The 17,417-nt window shown below is 40.2% G+C and overlaps 1 protein-coding gene across 1 annotated transcript; it reads left to right on the forward strand.

Annotated features, from left to right (window-relative positions):
* Positions 1-9,485: 9,485 nt before the first annotated feature.
* On the forward strand, positions 9,486-16,896 carry Tspan13 (tetraspanin 13; the record flags this gene model as incomplete). Its single annotated transcript, XM_033755920.1, has 5 exons — positions 9,486-9,659; positions 10,292-10,372; positions 10,990-11,103; positions 12,690-12,803; positions 15,836-16,896. Coding segments are annotated over 5 exons (558 nt in total), but the record flags the coding sequence as incomplete, so codon positions are not given.
* Positions 16,897-17,417: the final 521 nt, after the last annotated feature.

A 17,417-nucleotide genomic window follows, 5' to 3' on the forward strand; every position in this document is an offset into this window, starting at 1 on the left:
GTGTGTGTGTGTGTGTGTGTGTGTGTGTGTGTGAGAGAGAGAGAGAGAGAGAGAGAGAGAGAGAGAGGGAGGGAGAGAGAGGGAGGGAGAGAGGGAGTAGTGTTGTGCCTTGGTTCAATCCTGAGACCATCCAAACAAAAGGTCATCCATTCCCTGCTGCCTTCGGCGCATCCTACCTTCATTTGAGAGCTTTCTCTTTTTCTAAATGGGAACAAGTTACAAGAGGAAATTTTGACCATGCTTGGTGATTCACCAACTAGAATTACTGTAATACAAAATGTTTGAAGGCCAATGAGAAGGTTGTCACTTAAATTACTACTAGGTTTGAGGGCTGGGGCTTTAGCTCAGTGGTGTCACTGCCTGCCCAAGTTTGATCCCTGGTACCAATAAATAAATATAAATAAATAAATTACTGGGTTTGAGAAATAATAGGAACTAAGGCTGGGTCCAGAAAATTGGGCCAGTTTATAACGAAAAACATAGCAGGAGAATTCAGAATTGGTGCCCTTGTAAGAAAGGACTGTTCACATTTTCTAGTTTGAATTTGAAGATATTTCCTAGGCACGCAAAATACCATGGCAGAGCCTTGTGTCCCCACAGGCTGGATTTCACAGATGCCAGTCAGCGTTCAGCCTTGTGCCTGTCTCCTTAGGGGGACAAATGCAGGGCTGGGGATGTGGCTCAGTGGGAAGGGTGCATGCTCCAGGCCCTGGATTCAATCCCCACATAGCAACAACAACAACAAAAAGTTAAACACTACAATAAAGCGAATGGTCCACACTGTAGTTCCTTTGCTATTTTCCTGTTTTCCCCTCTGGCAAGCAGTCACTGTCCTGAAATTGACACCTGTCATTTCCATACATGTCTATGACATTTTGATGATCTCACATATTAATTATCCACAGAGAACATATACACACACACACACACACACACACACACACATTTTTTTTTTGGTATTGGAAAATCTGTGTAAATGATGTTTCTTCTCTTTTGTCTGATTTATTTTATGGAGTATGTGTGTGTTCTGTGTGATTTATTTTTGAGGTACACTGTACTGGGAAATGAACTCAGGGCTTTTGCATGAATCTATCCATACCTCCCGCCTTTTTGTTTGTATTTTGAGATTGGGGTTTGCTAAGTTGCCCAGTCTGGGATCAAACCTGTGATTGTCCTGCTTCAGCCTCCCAGAGTAGGCCACTATGCCCAGCTGTTTTGTTATCTTTTTAAAGTTTATAGAGGTCACAGGAATAAATACCAATTATATTCTGTTGTGTGATTATAGCAGAATTTATGGATTCCCTGACACGTGTGGGGTCTTATTTTTAATGTTTTTCCCTATTACAAACAAGGCTGCAGCCAAATCCTGGGTTGTGTCTTGTTGGTAAAATAATTACATTTTTCTTGGGGCTTGACCTAGAAACAGTTGCTGGGTTAGTAAGGGGTACATACATTTGACCTTCCACATTATTCTGTCAGGTACCTGCAGCAGCTTAGAGTTCTGCCTGAACTTCAGTTCCGGATTCTTCACACCTTTGGTGTCATCTGGCTTTAGTTTTGCCACACGGGTGCCGGTGAGATTGTATCCTGCTATCCTAATTGATTTTTTTTTCTGATACCGGGAATCAAACTCGGGTTCTTTCGCTTTCAAGGCAGGCAGTGGAACCACTGAGCTAAATCCCCGGTCCTCTAATGAGATTTAACAACTTTCAGGTGTTTGTTGACCTTTGGGATTGCTTTTTCTCCCACCGTGAGTCGCGTATTGCCTTTGACCACCTCTCTGCGTGTTCTGTGTCTTATTAAACTGATCGCAGGTATTTTCTAGTATGTATGAGCACTGGAAATGTCTTCTAATTCTAGACTTAATCCTTGTAGTTTTCACGGCTCAACGCCATAACAGTACTTCTCTACCTTTTCCTGAAGGTTTTAGGCTGTACTTTTCTTACTTAGGGTTAAGTCTGTGGGGTGAAGTAGGGACTACTACTGTCCTTTTTCAAAATGGGAAAGGTAGCTGTCAAATGGCTACTGATTTACCCCTTTCTTTCCCTACTGTTTGAGAATTCCATCTCTCTCAAAGGTTACCCTATTGGCTTATTTAGATCTGTTTTTATTTTTAATTTCTGAGCCATTAAAATAAGTTTTGGCTTTTGTTAGGATGGTGTTAAACTTCCTTAGTTTTAAAAATTTTGTAATTATGTACTTACTTCATTTTGCATTTATGTGTTTATTTGGTGGTACTGAGAATTGAACCTGGAGCCTTTGCACTGAGCTACATCCCCAGCCCACTTTTATTTTGACACAGGATCTCACTAAGTTGTAAATTGCTTTGGTTGCTTTTTTTTTTTTTTTTGAAACAGGGTTTCCCTATGTAGCCCAGGCTGCCCTAAAATTGATGGTGATCTGCCTGCCCCAGCTTCCTGATTGCTTCGCCACACCTGGCTAGTTTTCCAAATTTTTAAAGAATAAAACACACCCAGGAGATGGAGAGTTAGGCCCAAGGTTTTCAGAGTATAATGAAGCCACGACAAGGGCAGAGTTGAGAACAGTTAGATTAAACACCAGCAAAGTATGCTTTGCCTGCCCCCCGGGAGCGCTTCCTCTGCCTGGTGCTGGTGACAGTGTACCTGGGTTGAGAAAAAGTACAGCAAGAAAGGCCTTTCTCCTTAAACTTAAAAGTATTTCTATCTAGCTCTTCTTCCACAGGACTTAAAACCCTATGAAGATGTTGACTAGAATTACACTGAATTCGGAGGTTAAATTGGGGGTGAACTGATGCTTTATTGTCATGAGTGACCTCCTCTACGAACAGGATACATCTCCCAATTTAACTGAGATCTTCACAATGTGTTCAGCCCACTTCACAGAATTCTCCATGAAGGTCTTATACTCCTTTTGCTAGATTTAGTCCCATGTACCTTATACTTTGGGGGCCTCTTACAAAGTGTGTCCTAAAAAATTAATTGAAAAAATATTTTTGGTGCGTGGTGTATAGATCCAGTTTCTAGCAGCTGTGCTGGTTCTTTAATAATTCGTGGATACACTTACTAATTTGTGAATAGTAACAGCTATGCCCTCATGTTTGTTTTATGTTCACTCTCACTCAGTTTTTTAAGACTTCTACTACCCTTTTGAGTAGAAGTCATCTCTGGAATTTTGAAGGAAATTTTTCTCACATTGTATTATTGAGTATGACTTTTGCTCTGGGCTTTTTATAGATTTTTTTTTTTAATCAGGTAGGGGAATTCTGAGGAATTTATTCTTGTTCTTTTTCTTAATTTTGCTGGAGTTTTTTTTTTTTTTAAATACATATGCCTTATCCTTTCTGTGTATTTTTCTACTTTTCCTTTGTTTGGCTCTTTTTCAAGCATACATTTTATAAACATGGTTTTATTTTCTCATTTTTTCTTTTTACTCTTTTTAGTTTAAATGGGTTAATTTAAATTTTAGTTCTATTTCGGGTTCTTGGGGAGCTCTAATCCTTCCACTGCCTGTGTTGCCTCTGATAGCAGATTTAATTTGTCTTAATTTTTCTTTTGATGGGTAGCAAAGTTGTTTTGTTGTTTGTTTTTAAATTTGGAAAAGGTTTAGGAGCTGAGATTTGAACTCTCCCTCCTGAATCTTTTTGGATTTGTCTGTGCGGCTTTTCCTCCCTTGCTGCCCTTGTAGCCTGTGATCCAGCTTTTATCTGAATTCCTCGGCATGAAGATGTCTGTTCTAGTTGGTACACATTTAAATTCCAGACATGGGCATGGCAGGCTAGAATTGGATTGAATTTGCAGGTTGAATGGGGGATGAATGTTGAGTTTCACAAGTCTGTTGTGCTCCTGGGTGTGTAGTTGCTGTTTCTGTAGAACATCTCACCCTGAGAAAATAGCTTTTCGGAGTTCCTCACTGTGCAGCACTCTTGCTTCCACTTCCTCCTTGTGCCGGGCTGAACACCGAGGTCTTTCTCCTTCAAGGGCTGTTCTGATCCAGAAGCCTCTGTGCCCCACAGGGCCCCAGTCCTCCAGCGGCTGCTTGCATCTTGGGCTTTCAGTTCTCCTTTCATTTCTGGTTTGTGGGAATTTACCATCATTTCTCTATGCTCAACTATCTTTCAGTGTTTAAAAACATTTGCAGCAGGAAAGGTTTCAGTGAGAGCTTAGTTTCCCATGTTCTCAGCAATGGGCTGAGCACTGCTGCCCCCACAAGAACCCACGTCCCAATCCTTGGAGCTATCAGTGTGTCCCTCACACAGCAAAGGGGGCTTTGAAGGTGAGATTGAATTAAGACTCTCTGGATGGGAACATTATTCCGGATTCTTTGACCGAGCCCTTCTGTGGTCGCAAAGGTTCATGTAAGAGGAAGATTAAGAGGGTCAGAGTCTAAAAAGGAGATGGCTGAGGTCTCATCCCGTGAAGCTAGTCCACTGCAAGTTTGAAAGTGGAGGAAAGGGCTGCAATCGGAGGAATGCAGGCAACCTCTGGCTGCTAGAAAAGGCAGGAAATAGATTCTGTCCTGGAGCTTCCAGAAGAAACTTCAGCCTAACTGATTTTTTATCCTAACAAGATTCAGACTGGACTTCTGACCCCTGGAACTCTAGAGAACAAATCTGCTGTTTTGAGTTACTATACTTGTAAGATCTGTCAAGACGATAGGAAAACTTCAGTTTTTAGAGAGTGTCTTATAGAAAGCCATGGGGAGAGACAGGAAATGATATCAAAGACGGAGCAGAATCACCTTGTTGAGGAATTCCCTCAGCAGAATGTTAAGGAAAGAAGCAGCCTCTTCTTTCCCTCTTTAGGGTGGCAGGGATGAGAGTATTGAATGTTCTGTAGGATATTTTCAGTAATAACATAACGCCTAGTCTGAGAGCTAGGCTTATGCTTTAACCCCCTTTTTGGTTATAGAAATTATTGTTTGGAGCTGGGGGCAGTAGTGTGTGTCCACTTGAGCCCAGGAGTCATTGAGGCTGAGGCAGGAGGATCACTGCATGGGCACCATAGGGGAAACTAGCTAGGGGGAGTAGATTGGCATTAATGAGCTTGTTGGCAGCAAAGTGAGCACAGAACCATTTTTTTTTATTTGACAGCATACTGCTGGTGTTAAGGGTTTGGATTGTGGGAAGAGTCCTGCTGAAGACACCCACGTATTCCACACTGGCTGCACGGCAGGACTTTTTGGGGTAGTCAGACACCAGGCTGTCTTGGTGGTGGTCCCAGGCCCCTGACTTGTTCAACTCCAAGTGGGTGGATTGTTCTTTATTTCTTTCCCAGTGCTGTTGTGGGAAATTACCACAAACAAGACTAAACAACAGAAATCGATTCTCTTACTGTTTTGGAGACCTAAAGTGTAAAATCAGGGTATCAGCAGCAGCCTTGGGGAGAATCCGTCTGTGCCCCTTCAGTCTTTGGTGGCAGTTGAAGCTTTTTGGATTGTGGCCCCATCACTGTCTGCCTTATTTCATTATATTTTACTTTGTGTGTTTGTGTTTTACATGACTTCCTTTGTGTATGTATCTCTCTAGTTTCCTTCTGTCCTCCTCCTATAAAGATGCTCATGGTGACTTTTATCGTTCCTCCAATACGCAGGATGAACTCTTTAAGATACTTGCTTTGCCGGAGTAGTATTCATTCTTTGCAGTCGAAGGCGATAGTCACAGTGGGGTTATTTGCTCAGTTCGTTCTCCCTACTCCTTTATTGTTTCTTTTCAGTCTTTGGCTAGTCCCCCACTATTGTCCTATCCTCCGACCTACTTTGAAAAACATTTTCTGATGAAGCAATTGTTTGTTTCATTATAATGTTTCATTTCCTGCTCTACTGACTTCTAAAGCAAAGGTCAGTGAACTCCATCCCATAGCCAAATCCATTGCACTGCCTGTTTCTGTATAGCAAGATAGATAGGAAGGGTTTTTGTTTTGTTTTGTTTTGTTTTTAAATGGTTAAAAAATTCAAAAGAACAATAATATTTTGTGATGCATGAAAATTACATGAATTTAAATTGTAGTGTTTAAAAATAAGGTGTTACTGGAGAACAACCCTGATCCTTGTGTACAGTGTCAAGGCTCACGTGATTTGGAAAGGAAGAGAGTAAATATCTGATCCTTTAAGAGAGTGCTTGCTCACTTCTGTTCTAATAGGGATTTCTTATCTCTGACTTTGGCACATAATCAATGCCAACCATATGTAGATAAATAGCTTTAAATATTTAAGAATATTTAACTTTTAATATTCTTAATACAGTATTTAACAACCTTAAAAAAACCTTGTTAATGTAATAAGGATTTGGTATGATTCCCCAAAGGATTTTCTAAAACTGTATGACAGAGGGAGAATTTTTGGTGCCAGATTACTCATGCTTCTAATCTTTGTTTCTATGAGTCAAAGAATGAAGTATAGTCTTGCCTGTGAATTGAACTGAATTAATAAGAACACATCACATCCGGTAAAGAAAATATGGTATATGCATTGTCTTAGTTCCTTTACTTGTTGCTGAGACAAAATACCCAACAGCCAAAGTTAAAGGAGGAAAGGTTTTTTTAGCTCACAGTTTATAGAGGTTTCAGTTCATAGTTGGCAGAGTGGCTTGGCAGAGGTGCATGGCAGAGGAGAAACAGTTCATGGCAAAGCAGGGCAGGCAGAAGGCAGCAAGCAGCAAGTGATAACAGCAGGCAGCAACAACAGTAGTCTTCTTTCCATCTCCTGTGTTTTACCCAGGCTACCCAGTGGGTACCACACACACTGTTTATCCTAGGACTGTACCATGAATCGGTCCTGGCATTACATCCTTGACCTCAGCATCATAGACTCTAGATCCAGCCACCTCCTCATGACTGCATAAGGCTATGGAGGGACAGCTGCATACAAGCCAAGCCATGACGGGCATAACGGAGGATTATTCAGCCATAAAGAAGGAAATCTTGTCAAGAAGGAACATGGATGGAAGTAGAGATCATCATGTTAAGGGAAATAAGCCAAACACAGATAATATTGCATGTTTTCTGTCATATGTAGAATCTAGAGGGGAAAAAGACATGAAAGTAGAATTGAAGGAGAGGAAGAATTAGAGGAGAGGGGAGGGAGAGTAATGTGGGAAGGATCACGGGATGTTACATCATGTGTAAAAATGTCATAATGAAACTTATTATCATAATTAATGTGCATTAGTAAAATCAAAGAAAAGCATCCCATTCAGGACTTAATGTTGACAAGTGGGATGGTTAATTTGCTGTCAACTTCGGGATAGGCTATGGTGTGTGCGCATTTGGTCAAACACTGATCTAGGTATGACTCAGGGTGTGCTCTAGACCACGACGGATGTGTGCAGCCAGTCAGCTGTAAGTAAACCAGATTAACTTGGCATGTGGACGGGCATCACCAACCCGAAACTTAAGACCTTGTCTTGGGAAAAAAAAAAAAAAAAGCTGGGGATGGAGCTCACAGTGGTTAATCCCCAGGGCTGGGGAGAAAGAAAAAAAAAACAAAGAAATTCTGCCTGAGTTCTCAGCTTTCTGGTCTGTGCTGCACGTTTCTGCCCTGCCAACTGTGACAATTATGTGAGCCAGTTCTTTAAGATTTGTATAATTTCCTCTTGATCAGTACATACAGTTATAAATGGCAGCTGTTTCCCATCAGTTCCCTGCGCACTGCAGTGAGCCTCTGACTGTGCCCGTGTGGCCTGCAGCACTTGGCCCTTGGGACACAGCAAGGCCTGGGCTGTCCGCCCCTCGGCTGCTGCTTTTCCCAGCTCACACAGGGAATTGAGCGCTGCCTGGACACCACAGTCAGGAATAAGTTCCCTGGTGAAGGGGCAGAGGACTGTCACTGCCGAGTTGTTTAATGTGACAAGACAGAAATGATAAAATGAAGCAGAAGGAAAGGTACCTGTTGATACGGAGCATTTGAGAAAGCGGGAAGACAAATTTCTCTGTGGCAGAACTTGTGAGGACTCCCCTGTCTTCCCTGTGAACGCAGAAGCTCTCTGTGCATGGCCTGCAGTGGAGACCACCCAGTCTATCCTGCTCTGCAGCACTTCTGTCATGCTACAGATGGCTTCTTTTATCCTCAAGTTTTGCCTCTTTGGCAAAAAAAAAGAAAAAAAAATTTAAATCTTGATGGAAGTACAAATAAATGCACAATATTTAGAGTTCACTTGTATCTCTGCATAGGTAGTTTTATATACTAGTAAGTGTAAAATTTGTCTAATAAACTATTTGACTTGTGAAAAATTGCACATTTGAGCAGAAAAGGTAGTAAATATATTTTTTACATGCTAATTCTTCCAAAAGGGGAGTCATACCATCAGATGGCCTCAGGGGACGGCTGACTCCCAGTGTGTCTGGCCTGTTCTGGAACCCTGTCCCCTGCTATCTGTCCGAGCTGCATCTACTGTGGTTAATTACAACCTTTAGCCAGCTTCCATGCAAGTGTTATTTTAAGGAACTAATTGTAACTTGTAGTTTTATGGGTTCTAACCATTAGACAGGCATTCTACTTTTTCATCTGATTATATTGGATAAAATATAAGTAGAGAATGATTGAGCTACTATAAAAAATTTCTTGCGCAGAATGCCATTTCATTTTAAATAACTGAAATATTTTATACTCTTTTATAGAAGTTTTAATGGTCAGAAAGATATGAAATATATATATATGATTATGTATTGTATATAATTTAATATATATGTATAATCTATAATTTATGTGTGGAAAATATAATTTATGTATGAATAAATTTCATATATAGATTAATATATATGAAATTATGATTTCCAGTATGCCAGATAATGAGATCTAAAGCAATTCATTTGAGCAACATCTGTGTGAACAGTGCCTGAGTATTTCCTAAGGTCGGGGCCTGTGATAGCTTTTGGGGATGTGGAGGGGAAGAAACGTTTGTCCTTATTCTCCAGCTGCCCCAGTCTCCTGGAAAGACGATGATGGAAAGAGTGGGAACTGCTTCTAAGAACACAGATTTTCAGAGGGGAGGGATTCATTCAGACATTTGGGCTTTGAAGGAAAAGATAATTTCCATGTAAAGAAATCAGTATGTCGGGCTGAGAGGCATTGGCTTTTAGAAATTATACATATGCTATTCTTAAGTAACATGTATTTAGGTTTAGGAAGAGATGACCACAGATTCAACCCACTGTGGATCAGAACTAGTTGGAAAAAGTTTCATCATTGGACATTTTCTCCTGTGATTCCTTTAATAATACGGTATCAAAACTATTTCCATAGTATTGCCATCATATTAGGTATTAAAAGTAATCTAGAGAGGATTTAAAGTATATAAAAGAAGGTAGAGGTTCTATACAAATACTATACCTTTGTGTATGAGACTGAGCATTCTTGGATTCTTATCTGGGGATGGGGTCCTGTAACCTGTGCCTTGTGGGATGCTGAGGGAGGATTGTACTGACTGTTAGTAATTATTAAATGATATTCAGATCTAAACAACCTAAAAATGTTGATACTATATAAATTGACACCCCACCTCCCTGTTTTTACAGTTGGTTAGTCTGTTGCTAATCGGAATTGCTGCTTGGGGCATCGGTTTTGGGCTGATTTCCAGTCTCCGAGTGGTTGGCGTGGTCATTGCTGTGGGCATCTTCCTGTTCCTGATTGCACTGGTGGGGCTGATCGGAGCTGTAAAGCACCATCAGGTGTTGCTATTTTTTGTATCCTTTCTTAAATACGGGATTTTTACCACACGGGTTGAGTTCATACCTGCTGCTGATTACTGTCTTAATGGCTGCAATGAATTTAATATTATTAGAAAGTTAATTTCCAGAAAGCAACTCCTAGAAAGCCCTAGGGATATTTGTTCAGCCAATATTAGGATCATTTCTGAGCATGAAGTTATTGTAAGTTTACGCATTTCCAATCCTTGTCACGTCATAAAGAATTCTGCGAGCTCAGGGTAGTCCAATTATACATTGCAAAATCAGAGCGCAATTGAATTGATTCAGTGGACACTGGGCCCTTTCCAACATTTTAATATTTGAGAAATAAGTATGTTATACTAAAATTTAATAAATTTATGGTCATTTGTCTATACCTTTTCCTATTTTATGTATGTAAGAATTTTTATTCTAAATTAGATTCTAATACTAGGTCTGTCCATATATTTTTATGAACTTAAAGCCACAGTGTTTTACCAAAGTAATACTTGTGTATCCTTTTTGAAGTTTAAGTGTGATTTGTCCTGTTTTCTCAGTAAATTGCTTCTAGTGCATTTGAGAGTTGGGCCAGTACTTTGGCTTCATGCTATTTTGAGTATTCAGAAATATCCTTAACTGTTGACTTTCAGTATATGATTATCCTCTTACTTGTATTTATCGTTCAGTTTTCTGTGTCTTGTGCTTGTTTAGCTCTGAATCAGGAGCAACAGGTGAGTGGACTTCTTTTTTTTTCCCCTGCTACTTTTATTATTCCACCACTGCATGAGTAGAAGAGGAGAAGAAGTGATTGGAGTATAAGACAGTGCTCTTTCTTGGGAGCAGCTGAACTGATTGTGTTAGCAGGGCTGATGGAGCTGAGAGACCATGAGGTGTTTTTACGTTTCACGTCCTTTAGATAAGGTGTAGGTTTCACTGGGTAAAAAGAACTTCAGCCGAAAGGTGTTTACCCGGTCCGTACCCACCATTTACAGTGAACTGTGCTCTGAGAGGCCTGTCGTTCCATTTTAGAAATTCCTCTTTTCAGGCTTCGGTTTGTAGAGAAATTAGTCCTCCTGTCTTGGGGCAACAGAAACTTTATCTTGATTTGCTCTGAGAATTATATCTTTGAACCAAGTGCTTCTTTTAAATTACATATGAAAATTAAGACTTTTAATCCCTAGGATAGAAACAGTGACTTCATTTTGGTGGCAGATTGAAAGTCTTAATGCTCGTTTGGAGAGAGAGTGTTTGTTTTATATCCGCTGGGTACTAAAAGCTATAGGTCCTAGCCTGTATATTTTATTCAGTATTGACACATTTTAATTTATGTGCTAAATGCATTTCTTAGCGTCAGCTTCTGGAGGTTGGTTGGAACAATACTGCAAGTGCTCGAAATGACATCCAGAGAAATTTAGACTGCTGTGGATTCCGAAGTTTTAGCCCAAATGACACCTGTCTGGCTGTAAGTCAAGTTGAGAGATTTTTTTATTTTAAAGGAATGCATTATGAAAGAAACCGGCGCCTGCCGAAGATCACTCCGCACACGGACAGAGCTCGTATGACTTTATTGTAGAGCCGCCGTGGCTTGGCGGTGGCATGGTGGTGGCCCGCGCTGGAAGGGAACAAAGGAGAGGAGGAGGGAGCTGAGCTGGGGAAGGGGCTTGGTTATACAGTAGGTGACTGGTGCAGGCGGTCAGGGATCGTCCTCAGGAGGCGTCATTGGACATCCATTCCTTGTACGGGCGAGCCTTGTTTGTGCGGCGGTTTTATGACCGGTGACTCTGATGTAGGAAATGGAAACTTTGAGTTGAAGAAGGAAAGTTACTTATCAGAACGGCAGCAGCCATTCCAAGGCACTTATCTTACACATTATATATGGTGCCTAACGACTCAATGGAAGAAAACAATTTTCTGATCTGAATTGTATTTAAAAATTGTTCTGCGTATGCCTGTTATATTTTCAAACACATTATTGTAGCATTTGCTTGTTCTCGTATGCCTGTTATATTTTCAAACACATTATTGTAGCATTTGCTTGTTCTCAGATATCCTCAGAGCATTGAATATTCCAGAGGCCAGTCGGGCTACAGGTTTTGGTTTATTGCCCCTGATTCTTTCCCACTGGACTCTTCTGAGAAAAAGTTGGGAAAGAAAAAGAATAGAGAATAGATCAGTCTTAGCGATTTAGAGGAAGTATATAAATATCTTGGCTTGAAAATGACCTCTACTAAATTGGGTTTCTTAGCTAAATATCTTGAAGGTAGAGAACCCTCTCCCTTTTCTCCATTACAATTCCATACCCTTTGTGTTTGGAGTTGAATTATTGATGGACAGTGTAGAACCAAACTCATGTCTCAAGCCAGAACACTGACTGCTAAGTGTCAACCCTGGTCCTGGGAGACTCAGGGGTTGGCTCAGTTCAGAAGTTTATCTGTGTTTATATTCTGGGGGACTCTTTGAGTCCTAAGATGGATATCCCCCCAGTAAAAGGCTTCAGTTGTGACATTCCTTCTTTGCAGGAATCTATTTTAGTTTCCCATGGCTGTATAATACATTTCACGGCCCAAAATGTGTTGTCTGCCAGTTTTCATGGGTCAGGAGTCTGGATATGATTAGCCATGTTCATGAGGCTGAAATTAGGTGTTGGCGGAGGATGAAACGCATGGGAGGAGGAGGGTCCCCTAGCAGCTCAGTGGTTGTTGGTAGCATTCGGTTCCTTGGAGTTGTAGGATCAATGGCCCTGTTTTCTCGGTGGCAGAACAAGTGTGACAGCATCCAAGTGTGCCCAAGAATCTTCCTTCTGGCGAGATGGAGTCGTCTAGAATACAAGCTAAGTGTGGGCATGACTGTCCTCTCACATCACAGGCCCAGCCACAAAGAGTCAGGCAGCGCTTGGACACCCGAGGCCATCTGAGAAGTTAACATACTGCTAAAAAATGCCCCAGATGGGACGCAGTACCCCTAGACTGTAATTTGGCATCTGTGGCATTTTTTATATTTTCTCTATCATGCACTCTGAAATAACAGGTCTTTCTCTGATTGATACAGAGCTGTGTTAAAGATGGCCATCTCTGCCCACCGTGTGCTCCGATAATAGGAAGATATGCTGGGGAGGTTTTGAGATTTGTTGGCGGCATTGGCCTCTTCTTCAGCTTCACAGAGGTATGTATCAGTGAGTCAGTGTTTTCCCCTTTTGTAAGACATGAGGGCATGACACCTAAGTTGCGGAGGACATGTGGGAATGTTTTCCTTGAGAGCAGGGGGACACGGGAGGTCCCCTAGCTTGGAGTCAGGCCCTCCCAGGGAGCTCGCCTGAACTTTATGGCAGCGGGAGGCGTTTGCTCTGTTTCCTCGGATATAAATTTATTTCTTTTTTACATTTTGACAGTTCTTTTTTAAACTAGTATATATTTGCAATATGTAATAAACATTTGTTTTGGGGAATTGGTGCATGTACATGTCACCTCTCAGATGGTAAAACCTAACGAATACATGAAATGAGGTTAGCCTGGGTTTTCTCTAGTCTTTGGCCTTACATTTATATTTTCCTTTGCACTAAGCTGCATCCCCAGCCTGTTTACCTTTTGTTTTCAGACAAGGTCTTGCTAAGTTGCTCATGCTGGGCCTGAACTTTCTATCCTCCTGCCTCAACCTCCCAGCATGCTGGGATTACAAGCATGTGTCACCACGCCTGAAGGGTCTTCATTTTTTTTTTCTTCTGTCAGTGTCCTTCTTAATCTCTCAATATCTGTGGATGATTTTTCATTCTTCTGAGTTCACAATATGCATCAGGATTAAAATTTTCGGTCTTTGACTCATAAATTCCAGTTCTAGTTTTTATTTCACAGAGATAATTGTGTAATTATGGAAAATGAATACATAAGGATGCATATCATTTATAACAAGAATCCTTCAGGCCAGCCTTTGTTCCTCAAAAATGAGCTGGTTAACTTAGGGTGTGGCACACAGGAGCAAATGGCTAAGGTGATCTGGTTGGAAACCCAGCCTTGATGCTTTATTAGTTCTGAGACCTCAGGCAAGTTACTTACCCATTGGCATGTTCCTGTCCCCTCATCTTTAAAGATGAGTATAGTGTAATAATAGCCCCTGTTTCCTAGGGTTGTTGTCATGATTAAAGGAGTTGATAGATGTAAACCTTGTAATATGTAGAATACTACGTGGTACGTGGCAGGTGTTTTGTGTTAGCTGTCATTTTGTAGCCGTTAATTAATTAATGATATATAAGACCCTATATTATACACCATTTAAAAGCTGGGGAGACACCTGTTACTGTCATCGTGTAATGACCACATCACAGGTCCTGTTCTCAACAGATGACAGAATAACATATATCAAATAGTTCTTTTAATTAACTTTGTAAAGAATAAACACGTGTCTTTAAAAGAACATCAGAAGAATCCTAAGAGATTTTGTGTGCTTGTAATTCTATGTGTTCATTTAACCTGACACCATTTCATTTTCCCTTTGATATTCCACGTGATAAATAATTCCAGTGTCACTGCTGTGTGTGGACTGTTTCGTCTGTATCCCCTAGCCTCTTACAATGCATTTTAAAATGTAAAGCTGACGCAGTATGGGAACATTAGAAAAAACTCTGATAAAGACTGAATTGTTGGGTTGCCTTCTGGGAGAATTCTACCAGCTTTTGACTCCCGCACCAGGTCTAGATATCTTTATCATAAAAACTTGACAATTTGATAGTTCAAAAATTTTCAGTTCTCGTTTGCTGTTTTGGAAAAGTGGGTAGTGAATTTGACCATATTGACCATGTTTTATGGTTTTTGACGCTTACGTTTCTTCTTTTATGAATTGCCCATTTACTTTTGACTTACTTGAAGCACTTCAAGTTACACATACAAATGTGAAATAGCACCACATGCAAGACCGAGGAAGGTCTCAGAATACCAGGTCCCTCCCAGGGTCGGGTACAGGGGAGGCATAGTGCTCTGCCAGTGTTTGCTCTTCCCTGCTACTTCCTACTTCCTGTTTTTTAACCGTTCCCCTTCTCTTCTAATTCATCACAAACCTTTACGTTTTCCCCATACACTTTACTTTGCTCTCCTTTCACCTTCTTTGATATTTAACTATTCACTTTATGACTTGGTTTTTTAAATTTGGAGAAGATTTTACTTTCACTGTAGTCAAATGTATTTTTTTTCCCCATGTGGTTTATGCTTAGAAAGCCCTTTCTCATTTTGATGCTTCATGTTTGTGTGTGTGTGTAAAATATACAAATAATATATGAATTGCATTTGTGTATATAGTGTATACATTTTGTGTGCATCTATGATTAATGTGTAGTGTACATGTATGTGTACATTTCATAAATGTTATTTTGTGGGGGGTACCGGGGATCGAATTCAGGTCCTTGCGCTTGCAAGGCAGGCAGCAGAACTGCTGAGCTAAATCCCCAGCCCTCATAAGTGTTATTTTTAGTTTGTTTTTTACCCCCTCTCAAGAATGAAAAAAAATTTTGAGGGGGTGGGTACTGGGGATCAAACTCAGGTCCTTGTGCTTGCGAGGCAGGCAGCGGAACCACTGAGCTAAACCACCGGCCCAAGAATGAAAAATTTTTATTTGGCTATTACTAATGAATTGGGAAAAGAAAACATCAAGCTTCGCCTTTCTTCTCTGACCCCACTCCGTCCTTGTTTGTCACCATTTTGCCTTCTGTCTGTGCGTCTGACTCAGGCCCCTGTGGTCACATCATCAGCCTAACCAGACATTCCCCTCGAACTCAGTCATGCCTGCAGGCTCCCTCTGCCCTGGAACACACCATCTTCCCAGGTTCTGGGGAGCAATTTTATAGCCTGCCACACTGTTCATATTTTAATTTTTCTAGGGTCTCTCATTTGATTTGTTTAATTCATTTGAAAGGGAAAAAATCCTCTCCCCTTTGCGTGGGGGGAAAGCAAAGTGATTTAGAAAATCCAGAGTTTTTATTTTGTTTGTTTGTTTGTTTTTTGAAACAGGGCCTCACTATATAGTTGAGACTGACCTGGAACTCACTATGTAGTCCAGGCTGGTCTCGAACTCACAGCGATCCTCCTGCCTCAGCCTCCCGAGTGCCGGGATTACAGGCGTGCGCTACCACACCGGGCTGATCCAGAATTATTGTAATTGATAATTGAAATATACACAGACTTTACCTTCTTGTTCTTCTTTTAATCCAGATCCTGGGTGTTTGGCTGACCTACAGGTACAGGAACCAGAAAGATCCTCGTGCTAACCCTAGTGCATTCCTTTGATGAAGAAACCAAGAAAATCTTTCATATTCTGATTTTTGTCCATTTTATCTTATTTTAAGTTAGGCTAATTTGCCCATTTAACCAAGGAGAGAATATCTGAAAAATTACATTATCGACAGTGGAATTATATATTTTTACTCTCTAAATGTTTTTCTTTTTTTAATTGTTGAACAAAATAATGGAAACTCATGGTCTTTTGATCCTCAGTGGCACCTGTAACCTACTGTATTCACAGTGTTCAGCACTGTCCACTGTGGCCTTCATTAGTGTTTTTTTTGTTTGTTTGTTTTCCTGCAGAAGTCCTTTGTATGGCACTACTGTGTTGCTCATATTGTGAAAGTAAATATGCATTTCACTGGAATCATTGTATGTACTGTGTAGATAGCTCCCACTGGAAAGAGTTGATGTTACTAAGGCCAGAAAGTAAGAGAGTCTGTAATGTGTTAAGTTCAGTAAGGGAAATCCAAATTCCCAGTATTCTTCGTCTTTTAGGAAAGATATGTTGTAGTGAAAAGTGTTAATATAAAAGTGACAATTTAGTTCAAGTAGCCTTTCATGATTACACCAGTGTATTGTAGAGATAGCTATGTCTTTAGGAGGTTGTGGTTTTGCTTTTGACTCCCACAGGTATGTGCAAAGGAGAAGCAGTCTCATGAGAAGTTCTGATGTATAACATTCACCTTCCGTTTTCAAAATGCAGTGACTATTTCAGAAACTATATCTATATAATCTTGATACTCTTTTTTAATGATTTGAATTCCAAAACACTGCATTTTAAAACAATTTACTATTAATGCGCTGGCCCACATAGCAAAAAGGTATTTGATTATCTTAAAAATTGTGAAGTAACTTTTCATGAAATTTCTCAGTGTTGTAACAACTTGTCAAATTCAAGCATATTTGAATGTGATATCGCCCATAATTTGAAATTGAAATAGTATTGTGGTTCTGTATATTGAGTTAAAAATTAAAAGATGGAAACCTTTCTTTGTGTATCCATGTTTGAATTAAAAGAAGATAATGGAAGAGTTGATAAATTAAGTGGAATTCCTTTTTTCTGCTTTAGTTTCTTCTTCATTGACTTGTTGGGAGTTGCTATTTTAGTGTAATGAAGCTGTGAAAATTAAAATTTCTGCACCAGTATATGTTAGTAACTGTCCCCAAATCATTTATTGAAATATTTCAGTGGTTAATCTTGTCTACATGGTGAGAAAGTTCTTTCTTTTCTCTTCTTTTTTTTAAAGGGAAGTAATTCATATTTCTTTGGGAAAAGTTCATAGGTTCTTTCCAACTGCCATATATCACTGATTTCTTATCTTGCATTCTAGGTTTCACGTGAAACTTCCTGGCAGTTAGATTTTAGGTCGAGAAAGATGGCAGATGGTTGATCTGCAGAGTTTAGAGAGTTTTGTAGGTATGTCAGCTCTGTGACTCTATAGTAGTCGCTGACATTCTAAGAACACCAAACAGTGCTGTTTCCAGAATATCTTAGCTCTGGAGTAATTCT

The sequence above is a fragment of the Fukomys damarensis genome, unplaced genomic scaffold (assembly GCF_012274545.1).
Source record: "Fukomys damarensis isolate Sample0158 unplaced genomic scaffold, DMR_v1.0_HiC HiC_scaffold_4, whole genome shotgun sequence".
Lineage (NCBI taxonomy): Eukaryota > Metazoa > Chordata > Mammalia > Rodentia > Bathyergidae > Fukomys > Fukomys damarensis.